Genomic DNA, 22,041 nt, shown 5'->3' with positions numbered 1-22,041 from the left:
TATAGCTCCCCTCAGGCTCCGCCCCCCCAGTCATTCTTTGCTGCTCTAACAAGTAGCATCTCCACGGGGGTGGTAAAGAGAATGCTGTGTTAGATTTGTAGTTTTATTTCTTCAATCAAGAGTTTATTTTAAAATAGTGCCGGTTTGTACTATTTACTCTGAGGCAGAAAGTGATGAAGATTTCTGCTGAGAGGAAAAAGATTTTAGCATGTTGTAACTAAAATCCATTGCTGTTCCCACGCAGGACTGTTGAGTACAGGAGAACTTCAGTTGGGGGGGAACAGTTTGCAGGCTTATACTGCTTAAGGTATGTTCAGTCATTTTTTTGTAACAAGACCTGGTAGTGCTAGAAGACTGACAGATATCCCATGAGGGAAGGTAAGCCATTTTCTGAGACACAGTATAGAAAGAGGGCTTCAGTTAAGGGCTTTAATACTGACAGACACTGTGATGGGCTAAATCGATTACTTTATTAAGGTAATCTTATGTTTATTAAGCGTTTTTAAACGTTGCAAACACTTTTTGGGGACTTTTTTACGCCTGGCATTTTATGACAGCTAATCTGTCTCAGAAAGGCCCCATATCTCTGGAGTAAGAAGGAGGGGGCCTCATTTTCGTGCCTCAATTGCGCAGTTGATTTGCAACACAGCTCCACGCAGCTTCATGTGCAGAGCCTTTAGAGTACAGGAGGACTTCAGGGAGGCTTAATTTACACCTGCAAATAACCCTAAAGGAAGGTAAAGCCACAGCAAAGACTGTGGCATAGTACTGTAGTGGGTTAAACCAGGTATTTAGTTCATTTTGCGCCGGTTTGGGCATTAAGGGGTTAAACGATTTGAAAACTTGTGTGCATTACGATTGGATGTTTTTTGATGATTTGGTAAAAAAGTGTGTTCCTTTTTATTATTTAAAGAGACAGTAACGTTTTTTTCAAAAGTATTTTTTTCAATATTTTAGTGTTGTCTGAGTCTGTCAAACATGTCTGAGCCTTCAGATAGACCTTGTTCTTTATATTCAAAAGCCATGGCAATACCCCCATTGCATTTATGTTTAAAGTGTGCAAAAACATCTAAGCATTTTAAAGATCATCCAGTGACAATTAAAAATGCTGCCCAAGATGATTCCTTAACTGAGGGTAATGAGGATAGTCCTCCTTCCTCCCCCCAAGTGTCTACACCAGTTACGCCCGCGCAAGCGATGCCTAGTACCTCTAGCGCATTGGCCCCTATTACTTTACAGCAATTAGCAGCAGTAATGGATAATTCCCTTGCAGCATTTTTATCCAAACTGCCAGTTTTTCCAAGAAAGCGTGATAGCTCAGTTTTAAATACAGAGGATGAGCAATCTGAAGCTTTGGATAATGTATCTGTAGTACCCTCACAAAACTCAGAGGTAGCAGTGAGGGAAGGGCTGTCTGAGGGAGAAATTTCTGACACAGGGAAAGTTTCTCAGCAGGCAGAGTCAGATTCCTTAGCGTTTAAATTTAAGCTGGAACACCTCTGCGTCCTGCTTAAGGAGGTTTTAGCTACGCTGGAAGATTGTGACCCCATGGTGGTCCCTGAAAAATTGTGTAAAATGGACAGATATTTAGAGGTCCCCGTATACACTGAGGCATTTCCGATCCCAAAGAGGGTGGCGGATATTGTGACTAAGGAGTGGGAGAGACCAGGTGTACCCTTTGTTCCCCCACCTATCTTTAAGAAAATGTTCCCCATAAACGACCCAAGGAGGGACGCGTGGTAGACGGTCCCTAAGGTAGAGGGGGCTGTTTCGACATTGGCTAAGCGTACAACTATACCAATAGAGGACAGTTGTGCTTTCAAAGATCCTATGGATAAAAAATTTGAAGGATTGCTAAAGAAAATTTTTGTTCAGCAAGGTTTTCTGCTTCAACCAATTGCCTGCATTATCCCGGTAACTACTGCAGCGGCTTTTTGGTTCGAGGCCCTGGAGGAGTCTCTCCAGAGGGAGACTTCATACGATGAGGTCATGGATAGAATTCACGCTTTAAAGCTGGCTAATTCCTTTATCACTGATGCCGCTCTCCAATCAGCTAAACTAGCGGCGAAAACCTCAGGTTTTGCCATCATGGCGCGACAAGCGCTTTGGCTCAAATCGTGGTCGGCGGATGTGTCGTCCAAAACAAAACTGTTAAATATTCCCTTCAAGGGGAAAACCCTTTTCGGCCCAGAGCTGAAAGAAATTATTTCAGATATCACTGGAGGCAAGGGCCGTGCCCTTCCACAAGATAGGCCATTTAAGGCCAAAAACAAGGCTAATTTTCGCTCCTTTCGCAACTTCAGGAGCGGACCTGCTGCAACCTCTGCTGCCGCAAAGCAAGATAACTCTTCCCAGCCCAAAGCAACCTGGAAACCCTTGCAGGGCTGGAATAAGGGTAAACAGGCCAAGAAGCCTGCTCCTGCTACCAAGACAGCATGAAGGGGTAGCCCCCGATCCGGGATCGGATCTGGTAGAGGGCAGACTTTCTCTCTTTGCTCACGCTTGGGTAAGAGATGTTCCGGATCCCTGGGCATTAGAAATAGTTGCTCAGGGGTATCTTCTAGAATTCACGGACTCTCCCCCAAGGGGAAGGTTCCACATTTCTCGTTTGTCTTCAGACCAAACAAAGAAACAGGCGTTCTTACGCTGTGTAGAAGATCTACTAAAAATGGGAGTGATACACCCAGTTCCAATTGCAGAGCAAGGACTGGGTTTTTACTCAAACCTGTTCGTAGTTCCAAAAAAGAAGTAACTTTCAGGCCAATCCTGGATCTAAAAATTCTAAACAAATTCCTCAGAGTTCCGTCTTTCAAGATGGAAACCATTCGGACAATCTTGCCAATGATCCAGGAAGGTCAATATATGACTACTGTGGATCTAAAGGATGCGTGCCTACATATATCTATCCACAAAGATCACCATCAGTTCCTAAGGTTCGCCTTCTGGACAAACATTACGAGTTCGTGGCCCTGCCTTTCGGATTGGCCACCGCTCCCAGAATTTTCACAAAGGTGCTAGGGTCCCTTCTGGCGGTACTAAGACCGCGGGGCATTGCAGTAGCACCTTACCTAGACGACATATTAATACAGGCGTCGTCCTTTCACAGAGCCAAGGCTCATACGGACATCGTTCTGGCCTTTCTAAGGTCTCACGGGTGGAAGGTGAACGTAGAAAAGAGTTCTCTGTCCCCGCTCACAAGGGTTCCCTTTCTGGGAACACTAATAGACTCGGTAGAAATGAAAATCTTTCTGACAGAGGTCAGGAAGTCAAAACTGTTGAATACTTGCCGAGTTCTTCATTCCATTCCTCGGCCTTCCGTGGCTCAGTGCATGGAAGTAATTGGTTTAATGGTTGCGACAATGGACGTAGTCCCTTTCGCCCGAATCCATCTCAGACCACTGCAACTGTGCATGCTCAAACAGTGGAATGGAGATTACGCAGATTTATCTCCTCAAATTCAAATGGACCAAAAGACCAGAGACTCTCTTCTCTGGTGGTTGTCTCAAGATCACCTGTCTCAGGGGATGAGTTTCCGCAGACCGGAATGGATCATTGTCACGACCGATGCCAGTCTGGTAGGCTGGGGTGCGGTCTGGAACTCCCTGAAGGCTCAGGGACTTTGGTCTCGGGAAGAATCTCTTCTCCCGATAAACGTTTTGGAGCTGAGAGCGATATTCAATGCGCTCCAGGCGTGGCCTCAACTAGCAGAGGCCAAATTCATCAGATTTCAGTCGGACAACATCACGACTGTAGCGTACATCAATCATCAGGGGGGAACAAAGAGTTCCCTAGCGAAGGAAGTATCAAAGATTATCAAATGGGCGGAGGATCACTCCTGCCATCTATCTGCAATTCACATCCCAGGAGTAGACAACTGGGAGGCGGATTTTCTAAGTCGTCAGACTTTCCATCCGGGGGGTGGGAACTCCACCCAGAGGTTTTTGCTCAGCTAACTCGGCTTTGGGGCATTCCAGAGTTGGATCTGATGGCGTCCCGTCAGAACACCAAACTTCCCCTTTACGGATCCAGATCCAGGGATCCCAAGGCGGCATTGATAGATGCATTAATAGCGCCTTGGTCATTCAGTCTAGCTTATGTCTTTCCACAGTTTCCTCTTCTTTCTCGGCTAATAGCCAGAATCAAACAGGAGAGGGCTTCGGTAATTCTGATAGCGCCTGCGTGGCCACGCAGGATTTCGTATGCAGACCTAGTGGGCATGTCATCGGTCCCACCATGGAAACTGCCATCGAGACAGGATCTTCTAATCCAAGGTCCTTTCAAGCATCCAAATCTAGTTTCTCTGCAACTGACTGCTTGGAGATTGAACGCTTAATCCTAGCTAAGCGGGGGTTCTCTGAATCAGTTATAGATACTTTGATACAGGCCAGAAAGCCTGTCACCAGGAAAATTTACCATAAGATATGGCGGAAATATCTTTGTTGGTGTGAATCCAAGGGTTACTCGTGGAGTAAAGTTAGGATTCCAAGGATATTGTCTTTTCACCAAGAAGGTGTGGAGAAAGGTCTGTCAGCTAGTTCCTTAAAGGGACAGATATTTGCTCTGTCTATTCTGTTACACAAGCGTCTGGCAGCTATGCCCGACGTTCAGGCGTTTGCACAGGCCTTAGTTAGAATTAAGCCTGTCTACAGACCGGTGGCTCCTCCATGGAGTCTAAATTTAGTTCTTTCAGTTCTTCAAGGGGTTCCGTTTGAACCTTTGCATTCCATATATATCAAGTTATTATCTTGGAAAGTTTTGTTTTTAGTAGCAATTTCTTCTGCTCGAAGAGTTTCAGAATTATCTGCCTTACAGTGCGACTCACCCTATCTGGTGTTCCATGCAGATAAGGTTGTTTTGCGTACTAAACCTGGTTTCCTTCCAAAGGTGGTTTCTAATAAGAATATTAACCAGGAAATCATTGTTCCTTCTCTGTGTCCTAATCCAGTTTCTAAGACGGAACGACTGTTGCACAATCTTGATGTGGTTCGTGCTTTAAAGTTCTATTTAAAAGCAACTAAAGATTTCAGACAAACATCATCCTTGTTTGTTGTGTATTCTGGTAAGAGGAGAGGTCGGTCAGAAAGCGACTGCTACCTCTCTTTCATTCTGGCTGAAGAGCATCATCCGATTGGCTTATGAGACTGCTGGTAGGCAGCCTCCTGAACGAATTACAGCTCACTCCACCAGAGCTGTGGCTTCCACGTGGGCTTTCAAGAATGAGTCTTCTGTTGAACAGATTTGTAAGGCAGCGACTTGGTCTTCACTGCATACATTCGCCAAATTTTACAAATTCGATACTTTTGCTTCTTCGGAGGCTATTTTTGGGAGAAAGGTTTTGCAAGCAGTGGTGCCTTCCGTTTAGGTTACCTGACTTGTTCCCTCCCTTCATCCGTGTCCTATTGCTTTGGTATTGGTATCCCACAAGTAAGGATGAATCCGTGGACTGAATACACCAAGTAAGAGAAAACAGAATTTATGCTTACCTGATAAATTGCTTTCTCTTACAGGTGTATTCAGTCCACGGCCCGCCCTGATATTTAAGTCGGGTTCAAATTTATTTTACAATAACTACAGTCACCACTGCACCCTATGGTTCTCCTTTTTCTCCTAACCGTCGGTCGAATGACTGGGGGGGCGGAGCCTGAGGGGAGCTATATGGACAGCTTTGCTGTGTGCTCTCTTTGCCACTTCCTGTAGGGATTGAGAATATCCCACAAGTAAGGATGAATCCGTGGACTGAATACACCTGTAAGAGAAAGCAATTTATCAGGTAAGCATAAATTCTGTTTTCAAGGATCCCATGGATAAGAAGCCGGAGGAAAGATGTACATTCATCAGGGGTTACAATGGCAACCAGTTGTAAGTATTGCTACGGTTGCGGGTGCTGCATCTTAATGGTGTGATGCGTTATCTGACCTGATTTCAGAAAAACTACTATAGATGAGATCCAAGATAGGATCAAGGCTCTAAAGCTGGCATATACTTTTATTTGTGATGCCAGCATGCAAGTGGTTAGACTGGGGGCCAAGATTTCTAGCCTTGCTGTTTTAACCCACAGAGCTCTGGTTAAAATCTTGGTCTGCAGATGTAACATCCAAATCAAAACGTCTGTCTTTATCTTTTAAGGGCAAGACTTTATTTGGTACTGGTCTGGCTGAGATAATTTCCAAAATTACTGGTGGAAAGGGATCTTTCCTACCTCAGGACAAGAAGAATAGACCTAAGGGTTGCCAGAATGCTAATTTTCTTCCTTTCGTAACTTCGAGGGATAAGTCTTCTTCCTCTTCCAAGCCGGAGCAATCCAGGACCTCATGGAGGTCCAGTCAGCCGTGGAATAAGGGAAGCAAGCCAAGAAGCCCTCCGCTGTTTTTAAGTCGGCATGAAGGGGCCGCCCCCGATCCAATCTTGGATCAAGTGGGGGACAGGCTTTCCTTTTTTTAGCAGACTTGGATCCACAATGTCCCTGATCCTTGGGCTGTGGATGTAGTATCCCAGGGATACAGGATAAGGATTCAAGTCTTTATCCTGTCAAGGTTATCTGCAAACCAGGTAAAGAGAGAATCCTTCTTAAACTGCGTAAAGGACCTATTGCTTCTTAAAGACACGATGAGTCCACAGATCATCTTCATTTCTTATGGGATATTCACCTCCTGGTCAGCATGATGAGGCAAAGAGCACCACAGCAGAGCTGTTAAATAGCTCCTCTCCTCCCTCCCACTCCAGCCATTCTCTTTGCCTACATTAGTGATAGGAAGGTCTTTCTGTTTCGGTCATAGAGACGATGATTCAGGCTCGTAAGCCTGTCACTAGAATGATTTCTCTCAAGATTTGGCGTAGATACCTTTTTATTGGTTTGAATCCTAGGGCTACTCCTGGAGTAGTTAGGATTCCTAGGATTTTGTCTTTTCTCCAGGAAGGATTGGAGAAAGGCTTATTAACAAGTTCTTTAAAGGGTCAAATTTCAGCGTTATCTATTCTGTTTCACAAGTGTTTAGCTGATGTCCCTGATGTTCAGTCTTTTTGTCAGGCCGTGGTTGGAATTTGGCCTGGGTTTAGACCAGTTACTCCTCCATGGAGTCTTAATTTAGTTTTCAATGTTCTTCAAGGGGTTCCGTTTGAACCTATGCATTCCTTAGATATCAAGTTTTTATTTCTGGTAGCGATTTCTTCTGATCGCAGGGTGTCTGAGCTTTCAGCATTACAGTGCGAGCCTACTTACCTTATTTTTCATGCGGATAAGGTTGTCTTACGTACAAAATTTGGATTTCTTCCTAAGGTTGTTTCTGATCGGAACATTAATCAGGAGATTGTTTTACCTCCCTTGGGTCCTAATCCTCCTCCTAAGAAGGAAAGGCTTTTGCACAATTTGGACGTAGTTCGTGCTTTAAAGTTTTACTTTCAGACGTCTAAAACTTTCACCAGTCTTCCTCTTTCTTTGTGGTGTTTTCAGGCAAACGTTGGGGACAGAAAGCTACGGCTGTTTCTCTTTCCTTTTCGCTGAAGAGTATTATAAGTTTGGTTTCCGAAGCTGCTGGACAGCAGCCTCTTGAAAGGATTACGGTTCATTCCACTAGGGCTATTGCTTCCTCATGGGCATTCAAAAATGAAGCTTCTGTGGAACAGATTTGCAAGGCTGCAACTTGGTCTTCTCTTCACACTTTTACAAAGTTTTACAAATTTGATACTTTTGCCTTGGCTGAGGCTGTTTTTTTGGGAGAAAGGTTCTTCATGCAGTGGTGCCTTCCGTTTAGGTATCCTTTCTTGTCCCTCCCGTATCATCCGTGTACTTGGGTATTGGATCCCATAAGTAATGAAGATGATCCGTGGACTCATTGTGTCTTTAAGAAGAAAAGGACATTTATGCTTACTTGATAAATTTGTTTCTTCTTAGACACGATGAGTCCACGGTCCGCCCTGTCTTTTTAAGACAGGATGTTATTTATTGTAAACTTCAGTCACCTCTGCACCTTAGCTTTTCCTTTCTCTTCCTAACTTCGGTCGAATGACTGGAGTGGGAGGGAGGGGAGGAGCTATTTAAGAAGCTCTGCTGTTGAGACCTAAAGTGTCTCAACAAATCCCTCAAGGTTCCGTCCTTCAAAATGGACACTATTCGTTCCATTCTACCCTTGGTTCAGGAGGGTCAGTTCATGACTACCATAGATCTGAAGGACGCGTATCTTAATGTTCCAATTCAGAGGGAACATCACCAGATCCTGCGGTTTGCCTTTCTGGACAAACATTTCCAGTTTGTTGCCCTTCCCTTTGGCCTTGCTACGGCTCCTCGATTCTTTACGAAGGTTCTAGGGGCCCTTTTGGCGGTGGTCAGATCTCAGGGAATAGCGGTGGCACCTTTCCTGGACGACATCTTGGTTCAAGCGCCATCTTTTCAATTCGAATAGACAACTTCTCTGTATGAGATCTTGCTATGTTCCCACGGGTGGAAAGTGAATCTGGAAAAGAGTTCCCTAGTTCCAGACACCAGTTTGTGTTTCCTATGAACAATTATAGATTCTCTATCCATGAAGATTTTTCTGACGGATGTCCGAAAATCCAAACTTCTTGTTTTTTGCCTTTTACTTCAGTCCTCTGTCCGTCCATCAGTGGCTTAATGTGTGGAAGTAATCCGTCTGATGGTTGCTTCCATGGACATCATTCCTTTTGCTCGGTTCCATCTGAGACCCCTGCAGCTATGCATGCTCAGTCAATGGAACAGAGACTACTCAGATCTCTCGCAGAGGATAGCTCTAGATCCCCTAACAAGAGATTCTCTATCTTGGTGGATTTCACAGGACCATCTGTCTCAGGGTACATGCTTCCTGAGACCATACTGGGTGATTGTGACAACAGATGCCAGCCTGTCGGGCTGGGGAGCAGTTTGGGGTTCTTTAAAGGCTCAGGGTCCTTGGACTCGAGAGGAGTCTACTTTTTCCATAAACATCCTAGAGTTGAGAGCAATCTTCAATGCCTTAACAGCCTGGCCTCAACTAGCTTTGGTCCGGTTTATCAGATTCCAATCGGACATCACCTCGGTGGCATACATCAATAACCAGGGAGGAACTCAGAGTTTGTTGGCTATGAATAAGGTTACTGGCATTCTCCAGTGGTTGGAGTCTCACGATTGTCTTATCTCTGCCATCCACATCCCTGGGGTGAACAACTGGGAAGCGGATTTTCTGAGTCGGCAGTCCTTTCATCCCGGGGTGTGGGCTCTCCACCCGGAAGTTTTCACAATGATAACCCTCAGGTGGGGAGTTCCAGAGTTGGATCTGATGGCGTCACGTCTAAACGCTAAACTTCCAAGGTACAGTTCAAGATCAAGAGATCCAGAATGACTGGGGATTCAAGCTGCTCTGATTAACGCTCTGGCGGTGCCTTGGAACTTCAGTCTTTCATACCTGTTCCCTCTGTTTGCTCTCCTTCCTCGAGTCATTGCTTGTATCAAGTAAGAGATGGCGTCAGTGATTCTAATAGCTTCTGCATGGCCTCACAGTATCTGGTTCGCGGATCTGGTCAAGATGTCATCTCTTACCCCTTGGAAGTTGCCTCTGAGGAAGGACCTTCTACTTCAGCGTCCCTTCCTCCATCTAACGCTAGATTCTCTGAAGCTGACTGCTTGGAGAATTGAACGTCTAGACGTGGATTTTCCAAGAAGGTTATTGATACCATGCTTCAGGCTTGTAAACCTGTTAATTGTTTGATTTACAATAAGGTATGGCGTAAATACCTTTATTGGTGTGAATCGAAGGGTTTCTCTTGGAGCAGGGTAAGAGTACCTCGAACTTTGTCTCTTCTTCAGGAAGACCTGGAGAAAGGTTTGTCAGTCAGCACTCTGAAGGGTCAGATTTCTGCACTGTCTATTCTTTTGCACATACAACTGGCTGATCTGCCAGATGTTCAATCTTTTTTTTGTTCAGGCCTTGGTCAGAATCAGGCCTGTGTTTAAACCTGTTGCTCCTCCTTGGAGCCTTAATCTAGTAATTAAAGTTTTACAGCAGGCTCCATTTGAGCCAATGCATTCGGTGTATAGTAAGTTGTTATCTTGGAAGGTTTTGTTCTTGCTTTTTCTTCTGCTTGCAGAGTTTCCGACCGTTTGGCTCTGCAGTGTGATTTCCCCTTACCTTATTTTGCATGCGGATAAGGCGGTCCTTCGTACTAAGTTGGGATTTCTTCCTAAGGTAGTGTCGGATCGCAACATCAATCAGTAAATTGTTGTTCCTTCGTTTTGTCCTTATCCTTCTCAGAAGGAACACCTGTTGCATAACCTGGATGTTGTATGTGTGCTCTAAAATTTTGCCTTCAAGCAACTAAAGTTTTTTAGCAATCGTCTTCCCTGTTGGTTGTTTTCTCTGGTAATCGTAAGGGTCAGAAGTCTTCTACCACTCTTTCTCTCTGGTTGCGAAGTGTTATCCGGTTAGCTTATGAGACAGCTGGACAACAGCCTCCTGAGAGAATTATGGCTCATTTCACCAGGGCTGTCTCTTCTTCCTGGGCTTTCAAAAAATGAAGCTTCTGTGGAATGAATCTGCAAGGCGGCCTCAATATCCTCATTGCATACTTTTTTCCAAATTCTACAAATTTGATACTTTTGCCTCAGCTGAGGCTTCCTTTGGGAGAAAAGTTCTTAAAGCAGTGGTTCCCTCTGTTTACGTCCACCTGTCTTTTTTTTCTCCCTCCCTTATTATTCTGTGTCCTCCAGCTTGGGTATTGGTTCCCACTAGTAATTGGAATGAAATTGTGGACTCTCCATGCCATTGGAAAGAAAATACAATTTATGCTTACTTGATAAATTTCTTTCTTTTCTGGCATGGAGAGTTTGTATAAACCTCAGGCTCCTCTATACCCTTGTGTCATCTTCTTCCATTTTCCTTCGACCGAATGACTGGGGATTATGGGTAAGGGAAGTGACACTTAACAGCTCTGCTGGGGTTTTCTTTGCCTCCTCCTGCTGGCTGGAGTTGAATATCCCACTAGGAATTGGAATGAAATTGTGGACTCCCCATGCCAGGAAAGAAATGTATCAGGTAAGCATAATTTTTTTTTTTAATGAAAGCAGACCGGTGATCCTCCGCCCGCAGCTCCTGCTGTACTTAGCATATCGATAACGAATCCGGATTCCTCCAATCGTTGCTTTGCCTCACGAGTTGGACGCCTTGGGGTGTATGCAATGCTAAGTACAGCAGGAGCTCCGTGTTGAAGATCGCTGGTCTGCTTTCATAAATAAAAGGTATTTCTTTCATGTAATTAGCAAGAGTCCATGAGCTAGTGACGTATGGGATATACATTCCTACCAGGAGGGGCAAAGTTTCCCAAACCTTAAAATGCCTATAAATACACCCCTCACCACACCCACAATTCAGTTTTACAAACTTTGCCTCCGATGGAGGTGGTGAAGTAAGTTTGTGCTAGATTCTACGTTGATATGCGCTCCGCAGCAAGTTGGAGCCCGGTTTTCCTCTCAGCGTGCAGTGAATGTCAGAGGGATGTGAGGAGAGTATTGCCTATTTGAATGCAGTGATCTCCTTCTACGGGGTCTATTTCATAGGTTCTCTGTTATCGGTCGTAGAGATTCATCTCTTACCTCCCTTTTCAGATCGACGATATACTCTTATATATACCATTACCTCTGCTGATTCTCGTTTCAGTACTGGTTTGGCTTTCTACAAACATGTAGATGAGTGTCCTGGGGTAAGTAAATCTTATTTTCTGTGACACTCTAAGCTATGGTTGGGCACTTTGTTTATAAAGTTCTAAATATATGTATTCAAACATTTATTTGCCTTGACTCAGAATGTTCAACATTCCTTATTTTTCAGACAGTCAGTTTCATATTTGGGATAAATGCATTTGTTTCAATCATTTTTTCTTACCTTAAAAAATTTGACTTTTTCCCTGTGGGCTGTTAGGCTCGCGGGGGCAGAAAATGCTTCATTTTATTGCGTCATTCTTGGCGCGGACTTTTTTGGCGCAAAAATTTTTTTTTCTGTTTCCGGCGTCACACGTGTCGCCGGAAGTTGCGTCATTTTTTGACGTTTTTTTGCGTCAAAAATGTCGGCGTTCCGGATGTGGCGTCATTTTTGGCGCCAAAAGCATTTAGGCGCCAAATAATGTGGGCGTCTTTTTTGGCGCTAAAAAATATGGGCGTCATTTTTGTCTCCACATTATTTAAGTCTCATTATTTATTGCTTCTGGTTGCTAGAAGCTTGTTCACTGGCATTTTTTTCCCATTCCTGAAACTGTCATTTAAGGAATTTGATCAATTTTGCTTTATATGTTGTTTTTTCTATTACATATTGCAAGATGTTCCACGTTGCAACTGAATCAGAAGATACTTCAGGAAAATCACTGCACAGTGCTGGAGCTACCAAGCTAAGTGTATCTGCTATAAACTTTTGGTATCTGTTTCTCCAGCTGTTGTTTGTTTTGCATGTCATGTCAAACTTATTAATGCAGATAAAATTTCCTTTAGTACTGTTACATTACCTGTTGCTGTTCCGTCAACATCTAATTTTCAGAGTGTTCCTGATAACATAAGAGATTTTATTTTTTAAATCCATTAAGAAGGCTATGTCTGTTATTTCTCCTTCTAGTATACATAAAAGTCTTTTAAAACTTCTCTTTTTTCAGATGAATTTTTAAATGAACATCATCATTCTGATACTGATAATGGTTCTTCTGGTTCAGAGGTTTCTGTCTCAGAGGTTGATGCTGATAAATCTTTGTATTTGTTCAAGATGGAATTTATTCGTTCTTTACTTAAAGAAGTGTTATTTGCATTAGAAATAGAGGATTCTGGTCCTCTTGATACTAAATGTAAACGTTTAAATAAGGTTTTTTTAAATCTCCTGTAGTTATTCCAGAAGTGTTTTATCTCCCTGATGCTATTTCTGAAGTAATTTCCAGGGAATGGAATAATTTAGGTAATTTATTTACTCCTTCTAGACGTTTAAGCAAATTATATCCTGTGCCATCTGACAGATTAGAGTTTTTTGGATCAAAAATCCCTAAGGTTATGGGGCTGTCTCTACTCCTGCTAATGTACTACTATTCCTACGGCAGATAGTACTTCATTTAAGGATCCTTTAGATAGGAAAATTCAATCCTTTCTAAGAAAAGCTTACTTATGTTCAGGTAATCTTCTTAGACCTGCTATATTTTTAGCGGATGTTGCTGCAGCTTCAACTTTTTGGTTAGAAGCTTTAGCGCAACAAGTAACAGATCATAATTTTATAGCATTATTATTATTCTATAACATGCTAATAATTTTATTGGTGATACCATCTTTTGATATCATTAGAGTTGATGTCAGGTATATGTCTCTAGCTATTTTAGCTAGAAAAGCTTTATGGATTAAACTTGGAATGCTGATATGTCTTCTAAGTCAACCTTGCTTTCCCTTTCTTTCCAGGGTAAATAATCATTTTCGTTCCTTTCCTCACAACAAGGAACAAAAGCCTGATCCTTCATCCTCAGGAGCGGTATCAGTTTGGAAAATATTTCCAGTTTGGAATATATCCGAGCCTTATAGAAACCTATAGCCAGCTCCTAAGTACCTATGAAGGTGCGGATCTTGTCCGGATGGCCTCTTGCCAACCGTAGACTCTTCCGTTAAGACCAGACCTTCTGACTCAAGGTCCTTTTTTCCATCAGGATCTGAAATCCTTAAATTTAAAGGTATGGAGATTGAACGCTTGATTCTTGGTCAAAGAGGTTTCTCTGACTCTGTGATTAATACTATGTTACAGGCTCGTAAATCTGTATCCAGAGAGATATATTATAGAGTCTGGAAGACTTATATTTCTTGGTGTCTTTCTCATCATTTTTCTTGGCATTCTTTTAGAATACCGAGAATATTACAGTTTCTTCAGGATGGTTTAGATAAGGGTTTGTCCGCAAGTTCCTTGAAAGGTCAAATCTCTGCTCTTTCTGTTCTTTTTCACAGAAAGATTGCTATTCTTCCTGATATTCATTGTTTTGTACAAGCTTTGGTTCGTATAAAGCCTGTCATTAAGTCAATTTCTCCTCCTTGGAGTTTCAATTTGGTTCTGGGGGCTCTTCAAGCTCCTCCATTTGAACCTATGCATTCATTGGATATTAAATTACTTTCTTGGAAAGTTTTGTTCCTTTTGGCCATCTCTTCTGCCAGAAGAGTTTCTGAATTATCTGCTCTTTCTTGTGAGTCTCCTTTTCTGATTTTTCATCAGGATAAGGCGGTGTTGCGAACTTCTTTTGAATTTTTACCTAAGTTGTGAATTCCAACAACATTAGTAGAGACATTGTGGTTCCTTCATTATGTCCTAATCCTAAGAATTCTAAGGAGAAATCGTTGCATTCTTTGGATGTTATTAGAGCTTTGAAATATTATGTTGAAGCTACTAAGTCTTTCCGAAAGACTTCTAGTTTATTTGTTATCTTTTCCGGTTTTAGGAAGGCCAGAAAACTTCTGCCATTTCTTTGGCATCTTGGTTGAAATCTTTAATTCATCTTGCCTATGTTGAGTCGGGTAAAACTCCGCCTCATAGGATTACAGCTCATTCTACTAGGTCAGTTTCTACTTCCTGAGCATTTAGGAATGAAGCTTCGGTTGATCAGATTTGCAAAGCGGCAACTTGGTCCTCTTTGCATACTTTTACCAAATTCTACCATTTTGATGTATTTTCTTCTTCTGAAGCAGTTTTTGGTAGAAAAGTACTTCAGGCAGCGGTTTCAGTTTGAATCTTCTGCTTATGTTTTTCATTAAACTTTATTTTGGGTGTGGATTATTTTCAGCAGGAATTGGCTGTCTTTATTTTATCCCTCCCTCTCTAGTGACTCTTGTGTGGAAAGATCCACATCTTGGGTAGTCATTATCCCATACGTCACTAGCTCATGGACTCTTGCTAATTACATGAAAGAAAACATAATTTATGTAAGAACTTACCTGATAAATTCATTTCTTTCATATTAGCAAGAGTCCATGAGGCCCGCCCTTTTTTGTGGTGGTTATGATTTTTTTGTATAAAGCACAATTATTCCAATTCCTTATTTTATATGCTTTCGCACTTTTTTTCTTATCACCCCACTTCTTGGCTATTCGTTAAACTGAATTGTGGGTGTGGTGAGGGGTGTATTTATAGGCATTTTAAGGTTTGGGAAACTTTGCCCCTCCTGGTAGGAATGTATATCCCATACGTCACTAGCTCATGGACTCTTGCTAATATGAAAGAAATGAATTTATCAGGTAAGTTCTTACATAAATTATGTTTTTAAAAAAGACGTTTAAATGTAAAGTTTATTGAAAGAAAGTGCCCCTGTTTTTAAGAATATTTTTAAGAGCTGGACACTTGCTCATTAAACTTTACATTCACTTTAACAACCGCCAATGTATCTTGTACATCGGCTGGTTATTCACATACCTCCTTATGTGGCCTTGAATAAAGCGCAGGCCTTGCCAATGTAGGTAAGACTGCACAAAACTGCAAGAGAGGCCTACAGTACTTGCAAATCTGAGAAAGTAAACACCTTAACGGCCGTGCAACGTACAGTTTATGTCAGTCGTTAAGGGGTTAAGCATTAAAATTTTCAGTATATTTAAGATGCACCAGTCAAAATCAACTATTTCATATGACAAAATCAATGTTAAGGAGCTATCTGTAAACAATCTAAAGCACTCAAACAGGTAAAATGCATAAATGGGAACTCTCTTAAAAGAGAGAGAAACTCACAAATTTAAAATCCAACAGTAGTGATCTATTCTCTTGTGAGTTTGTCGAGCCTTTTTCTAAAATTATTTTAAAGTGTACCCAGGGATACGGATTTTTGCGGCGCTAAACAAATAAACAATAATAATTCTGAAGTTAATTGTCTTCTGCTGTATATTTTAATTAACTTATTAGATCACACATACAGTAGGTGTCCAAAGCATACATGATGCTGATGTGCATATGTCGGCCATGAAAACTCGAGGACTTATGCCACTGTGACTTTTTTTTTTTTTTTTTTTTCTGTTAATGTGAGGGGGTTATGATGGCTAAATAATGCTAAAAGGGAACAGAATTCCTGAGAGAGTTTGTAGGATGGCAATGTGGGTGAAGGAAATGCTCTTGAACTAGATTAAAGGGAAATTAAAGACTCAATGACAGATGTATTTTTAAAAAATATTTGTTGGTTAAATAGTGAAAACATAAGTGTAAAGCTTTTTTGTCCATATCACAATTACACTGCCATGTTGTAACCTAGGTTTCCTTGCATTATATTAGGCCAATTAGGGATAATTATTGGATCCCAAAAAAGTGTAGTGTAGTTGTTTTTTTTTTTGCTTTTTTTTTTTTGTTTTTTTTGGAAAAATGTTGCTTATATGGGAGATTAGATAGAAAATATTTATATCAATACCAGTAAAGGCCTATAAACCGTTTACTCATGTTAAAGGTTTTCTTTTATTATCATCATCGTTTAATCATATAGCACAGTGACCTTGTGTAGCACTTCCTATATATTGTAAAAGTGCAAATGTCAATGTTACAAATATTACCTTGAAACAAACAGAATAAAGGTATTGCAGTAGACATATATATTACAGCTTTGTAGTAACTTCATGATGTGATTCCGGGCACTGCATTGACTGAGTAGTTGTAGATGTCTACTGTTAATTTGAAAAGCTAAAATGTAGTGAGTATGATTTGGGTTTCTTATGAAAGAAATGTGCATCATCTATAAAAATTACAACAAAGCAGGCCTTAGGGATTGATTTAGTGCTCAATGAATAGCAGTTGCCAATGACACCTGATAAAATGCCTTTTAGAGTTTACATGGTGTCTGGGGAAAGGCACACAGGCCATACAACTTTGTTTGCCCAATGTTTCTTGTCACTTCCATCTTGTGAGACCCGCCATCCTTAAATAATCTTTTATTACCTCAAGAGTGATACACACACACAGAAGACTATGTAGTGTGTGTGGGGGGGGGGTTGGTTGCACAAGGGTGTCAGTCAAGGTGCTTAACTCTTTAAATGCCCATAAAACCTCTACAATGGAAAATTAAATAGTTTCCTTAATGTGTTACACAGTATGGACTGAATCCAGGAATTGTCTTAGTGTTTTGAGCAATAATGGGGGATTCACTGTTACTGGAAAACAAGAGGTAAAATAACTCACTGGTAGCCGAGCGGTTAAACAAGTGCGCGTGTGTTACTGTTTATCGGGGTATTATGTCAGTTTTGGGCAGGTTTATGGCAACCAAGTGGTTAAATCAGTGTTATAACTGGCAAATGAGGGGTTAATGAATATTATACTACAAAGAACTACTTGTACAGTATTTCTAACTCTTTTTGTCTCCCTGTCGGTGCTGTGTATTATGACTGACAGTGACAATGAGGGCTTAAATCGCTGTACTTTGTAGATTTTTGATATGATGGGACTTTGTCAGGTAAAATATTAAGCGTCTGATACATTTTAGAGGTTGCTCAGTACAGTGTTTCTCAACTCCAGTCCTCAAGCACTCCCTAAAGGGCAGATATCTCAATTCATAATATCTGAACTAGATCACGGGTGAAATGATCAGATAATGTGTGAGAACAGGATAGTAACCATGGTTACTGCTGAGATGATGATTTAATTTGTGCTCTAGTTCAAATATAAAAATCTGGCTTTTTAGGGGTACTTGAGATCTGGAGTTGAGAAACACTGGTCCAGTAGACATTTAGTACAGTTCATGATTCAGTTTTCTAACTGAAAATAAGTCTCCACATGGAAAGATGATAGTGTCAGCAGCATTGGGTAACAGCAGATGACTTGTATAATGCTCTTGAACTTGTGATTTTGTATATGTCCAGGCAAAATAGCTAGCTTACCCTCATCACATATTGCCATGTTAGCTTAATGATTGAGCGGAACTGCCGCTCAAATGCTCCCTTGCAGAATGACTGGGTAGGATACAATTATTTTGCAATAAGATTTCCTTTCCTTACTCCTTCAGTGTTATTGCTTTGGTTACAAGACTTTAACTATCTGTGTTTAACATGCTGGAGATATAATATATATGTATAATTGTTAATTTTTAAAACCACTTTCATTCATGAAGTAATAGTGTTACTGCGCAAAAGTTGAGTTAATGATTAATATTACCCACTTTTAAGATCACTCCTCCGTCCGCCCTTTGGTAAACTGCATTTATTTCTTATAGTGACGTTTTAGTTACTTAGCCAGTCATAATGCGTGCTGTACAGCAATAAAACTTATTGCACAGCTGCTCATCCACTCTGATTGCAACTACACTACAGAGACAATGGAGTGGGTGGAAAAAGCAAGTAAAAACATAGCGGTTTTAACGTTGAAGTAATATAGATTTTAAAATGTCTCTAAGTATTAATAATTTACCTACACTTTTTTTTTACCAACTAACCTATGAAGGGAGCAGTGGCACCTTATGTTGATCTCTGCTTGGTTTGAAAGTTTCTGCATCTCTTCTTTATAAGGGAATACAACACCAATTACTATACTGGTTTAACAAAAGAAAACCTTTTCGTCTTTCTATTGATCTGAAACATAAAGGGACAGTTTACTCTTAATAATTCTACCCTTTATTTGTTCCCAACAGTCGATTTTAACCGTTGGAGTGTATTGTTTACAAACTACTCATTTACCTTTTATATCTGCATTTAAAATGTATGCTTTTACCTGTGGTATCCCTACCTATACTGAAAGTATAGTTCGAAAAAAGTTCCCAAAGTGTTACCACCAAAGATCCGTAGGGGGCACACAGGTAGTCCAAATAAACAAATACTGCTCACTTCAAATGGGGGTCCCAACCCAGAGTGAGAACAAAAATATTCTGGACACAGTGGCTGCTCTTCTCCAAACGACCAACAAACATCTGAAGATAAATGAAAATAAAGAAGGCGCCTTCTTTTTCATTTATCTTTAGATGAAAGTATCTATACTTAAGTATAGGTTATAAACATAGCGATCAGAAGAAATTACACTCCCGCTGTCGAAGGGACAGACTACGCCAAAAATGTTATTATTTAAAAAGACTGATAACGCCTTTACTGCTGATTCTCCAGCTTTGCACAACCAACATTAATATGCTTTAGAACCTTTAAGCCTCTAAATATCTGCCTGTTTCTAAGCCCCTGCAGGCCACCTTTATCTAAGTGCATTTTTTTTTAGCTTTTCACTGCAAGGCAGTGCTAGATAATGGGCTCCATTAGACCGCTGCTTCTTACACCCTACGCCACCTCTGAGGTGGAGAGGGAAAATCGGAGAGCTCTCGGTGATTGACAGCCCCTGCGCAAATAAAGGGGAGGGCATTACACACTGCAAATCTGTAACAATACATATGAGCCAGCAGGCGAACAGATCCGCTGACCGTACAGCTTTGCAAGTTGAGAAGCTGGTCGTCCGCCTCTTAGTACATGGGGCTCAATGTGTCATATAGATGAAACTGCTCGCTTCTGTGGAGTTACGAATGATTTAGCACTGGCTAAAATGCAATTCTGTAAGTAGCACTGAGATAAGGGGGTTGTTTGCAAAAGACTTAGATACAAGATAATCAGAGGTAAAAAGTGTATTAATATAACAGTGTTGGTTATGCAAAACTGTGGAATGAGTAATAAAGGGTTTATCTTTTTTTAAACGATACAAATTATGGAGTAGACTGTCCCTTTCAGAGAGATCAGCAATCATTAGAAGCGTGTACATAAAGTGATAAAATAAGGAAATCTGATTTACCTGCAAGCTCAACTAATTTTAGTGGGTTTTGATTTCAAAGAACAAAAACTGCTATTTCATATAAAAAATATATATAAAAAATAAACCTAAAGCAATTCATAATACATTTTATATTCTGCAGCCAGTAAAACAAGTCATTGGAAATACATTAAGGGGAAAACAATATCATATTTCACTGTCCTTTTAAAACAGACTTCTGTTTTTTAAAAGGTTTTGTAGTATAACCATTTGTTTCTTTTCATAGGTTTGCATTGGTAGATTTTGGATTGGCTCAAGGAACAGCTGGCACAAAAATAGAACTTCTTAAAGCACTTCAGATGAAAAAACAGGAAAGTTGCTCTCAAAATAAACTGCACACAATATCAGGAAACAGGGTCCCACAGAATATACTGCTATCTAGAGAACTAGCTCATCCATCAGCATCAAAACATTCTGTTAAAAAATATTGGTCATATTCAGAAACAGAGATAAACCCAGGAAAAGACGGAAAGGTTCTCTTTCATGTTTATATTTTCATAACTGCTTAATTCCCAAAGCATGGCTTTAGATGGCTCAGTTAAACATAACAGCCTTGTTTTTTTGTTTACTGCAGTGTTGTTCGATTAATAGTTATATAGCTTAAAGCGATATTTTTTTCTTTCATGATTCAGATAGAGCAGCAATTTTAACCCCTTAATGACCAAGGACGTGTCAGGCACGTCCAACAAAAAATTAGTTAGTGACCAAGGACGTGCCTGACACGTCCTCTGGGGTTTCAAGCGCTGGAAGCGATGGTGATTGCTTCCAGACACTTTCAGGGTATTGCAGTAATGCCTCGATTGAGGCATTATTGCAATACCCTTTTCTTCTATAAGGTACGACGAGTCCACGGATTCATCCTTTACTTGTGGGATATTATCCTCCTGCTAACAGGAAGTGGCAAAGAGCACCACAGCAGAGCTGTCTATATAGCTCCTCCCTTAGCTCCACCCCCCAGTCATTCTCTTTGCCTACTCTAAGTACTAGGAAGGGTAAAGTGAAAGAGGTGATAAAATTAGTTTTCTTTCATGTAATTAGCAAGAGTCCATGAGCTAGTGACGTATGGGATATACATTCCTACCAGGAGGGGCAAAGTTTCCCAAACCTTAAAATGCCTATAAATACACCCCTCACCACACCCACAATTCAGTTTTACAAACTTTGCCTCCGATGGAGGTGGTGAAGTAAGTTTGTGCTAGATTCTACGTTATGCGCTCCGCAGCAAGTTGGAGCCCGGTTTTCCTCTCAGCGTGCAGTGAATGTCAGAGGGATGTGAGGAGAGTATTGCCTATTTGAATGCAGTGATCTCCTTCTACGGGGTCTATTTCATAGGTTCTCTGTTATCGGTCGTAGAGATTCATCTCTTACCTCCCTTTTCAGATCGACGATATACTCTTATATATACCATTACCTCTGCTGATTCTCGTTTCAGTACTGGTTTGGCTTTCTACAAACATGTAGATGAGTGTCCTGGGGTAAGTAAATCTTATTTTCTGTGACACTCTAAGCTATGGTTGGGCACTTTGTTTATAAAGTTCTAAATATATGTATTCAAACATTTATTTGCCTTGACTCAGAATGTTCAACATTCCTTATTTTTCAGACAGTCAGTTTCATATTTGGGATAAATGCATTTGTTTCAATCATTTTTTCTTACCTTAAAAAATTTGACTTTTTCCCTGTGGGCTGTTAGGCTCGCGGGGGCAGAAAATGCTTCGTTTTATTGCGTCATTCTTGGCGTGGACTTTTTTGGCGCAAAATTTTTTTTCTGTTTCCGGCGTCATACGTGTCGCCGGAAGTTGCGTCATTTTTTGACGCTTTTTTGCGTCAAAAATGTCGGCATTTCCGGATGTGGCGTCATTTTTGGCGCCAAATAATGTGGGCGTCTTTTTTTGTCGCTAAAAAATATGGGCGTCACTTTTGTCTCCACATTATTTAAGTCACATTATTTATTGCTTCTGGTTGCTAGAAGCTTGTTCACTGGCATTTTTTTCCCATTCCTGAAACTGTCATTTAAGGAATTTGATCAATTTTGCTTTATATGTTGTTTTTTTCTTTTACATATTGCAAGATGTTCCACGTTGCAACTGAGTCAGAAGATACTTCAGGAAAATCACTGCCCAGTGCTGGAGCTACCAAGCTAAGTGTCTCTGCTATAAACTTTTGGTATCTGTTTCTCCAGCTGTTGTTTGTATTGCATGTCATGTCAAACTTATTAATGCAGATAAAATTTCCTTTAGTACTGTTACATTACCTGTTGCTGTTCCGTCAACATCTAATTTTCAGAGTGTTCCTGATAACATAAGAGATTTTATTTTTT

The 22,041-nt window shown here is 40.9% G+C and overlaps 1 protein-coding gene across 1 annotated transcript in view; it reads left to right on the top strand.

The window, feature by feature from the left end:
• Positions 1-22,041, top strand: part of CDC7 (cell division cycle 7) — a 281,927-nt gene that overhangs the window by 45,601 nt on the left and 214,285 nt on the right. Inside the window, exon 6 of the mRNA XM_053693123.1 lies at positions 19,948-20,194. Coding sequence (XP_053549098.1) covers positions 19,948-20,194 — 247 coding nt within the window. The remainder of the gene's footprint in view (positions 1-19,947; positions 20,195-22,041) is intronic.

Source organism: Bombina bombina, chromosome 10 (assembly GCF_027579735.1).
Source record: "Bombina bombina isolate aBomBom1 chromosome 10, aBomBom1.pri, whole genome shotgun sequence".
Classification (NCBI taxonomy): domain Eukaryota; kingdom Metazoa; phylum Chordata; class Amphibia; order Anura; family Bombinatoridae; genus Bombina; species Bombina bombina.
Note: the sequence above shows the minus strand (reverse complement) of the source record. Positions and strands in the feature narration are given on the sequence as shown.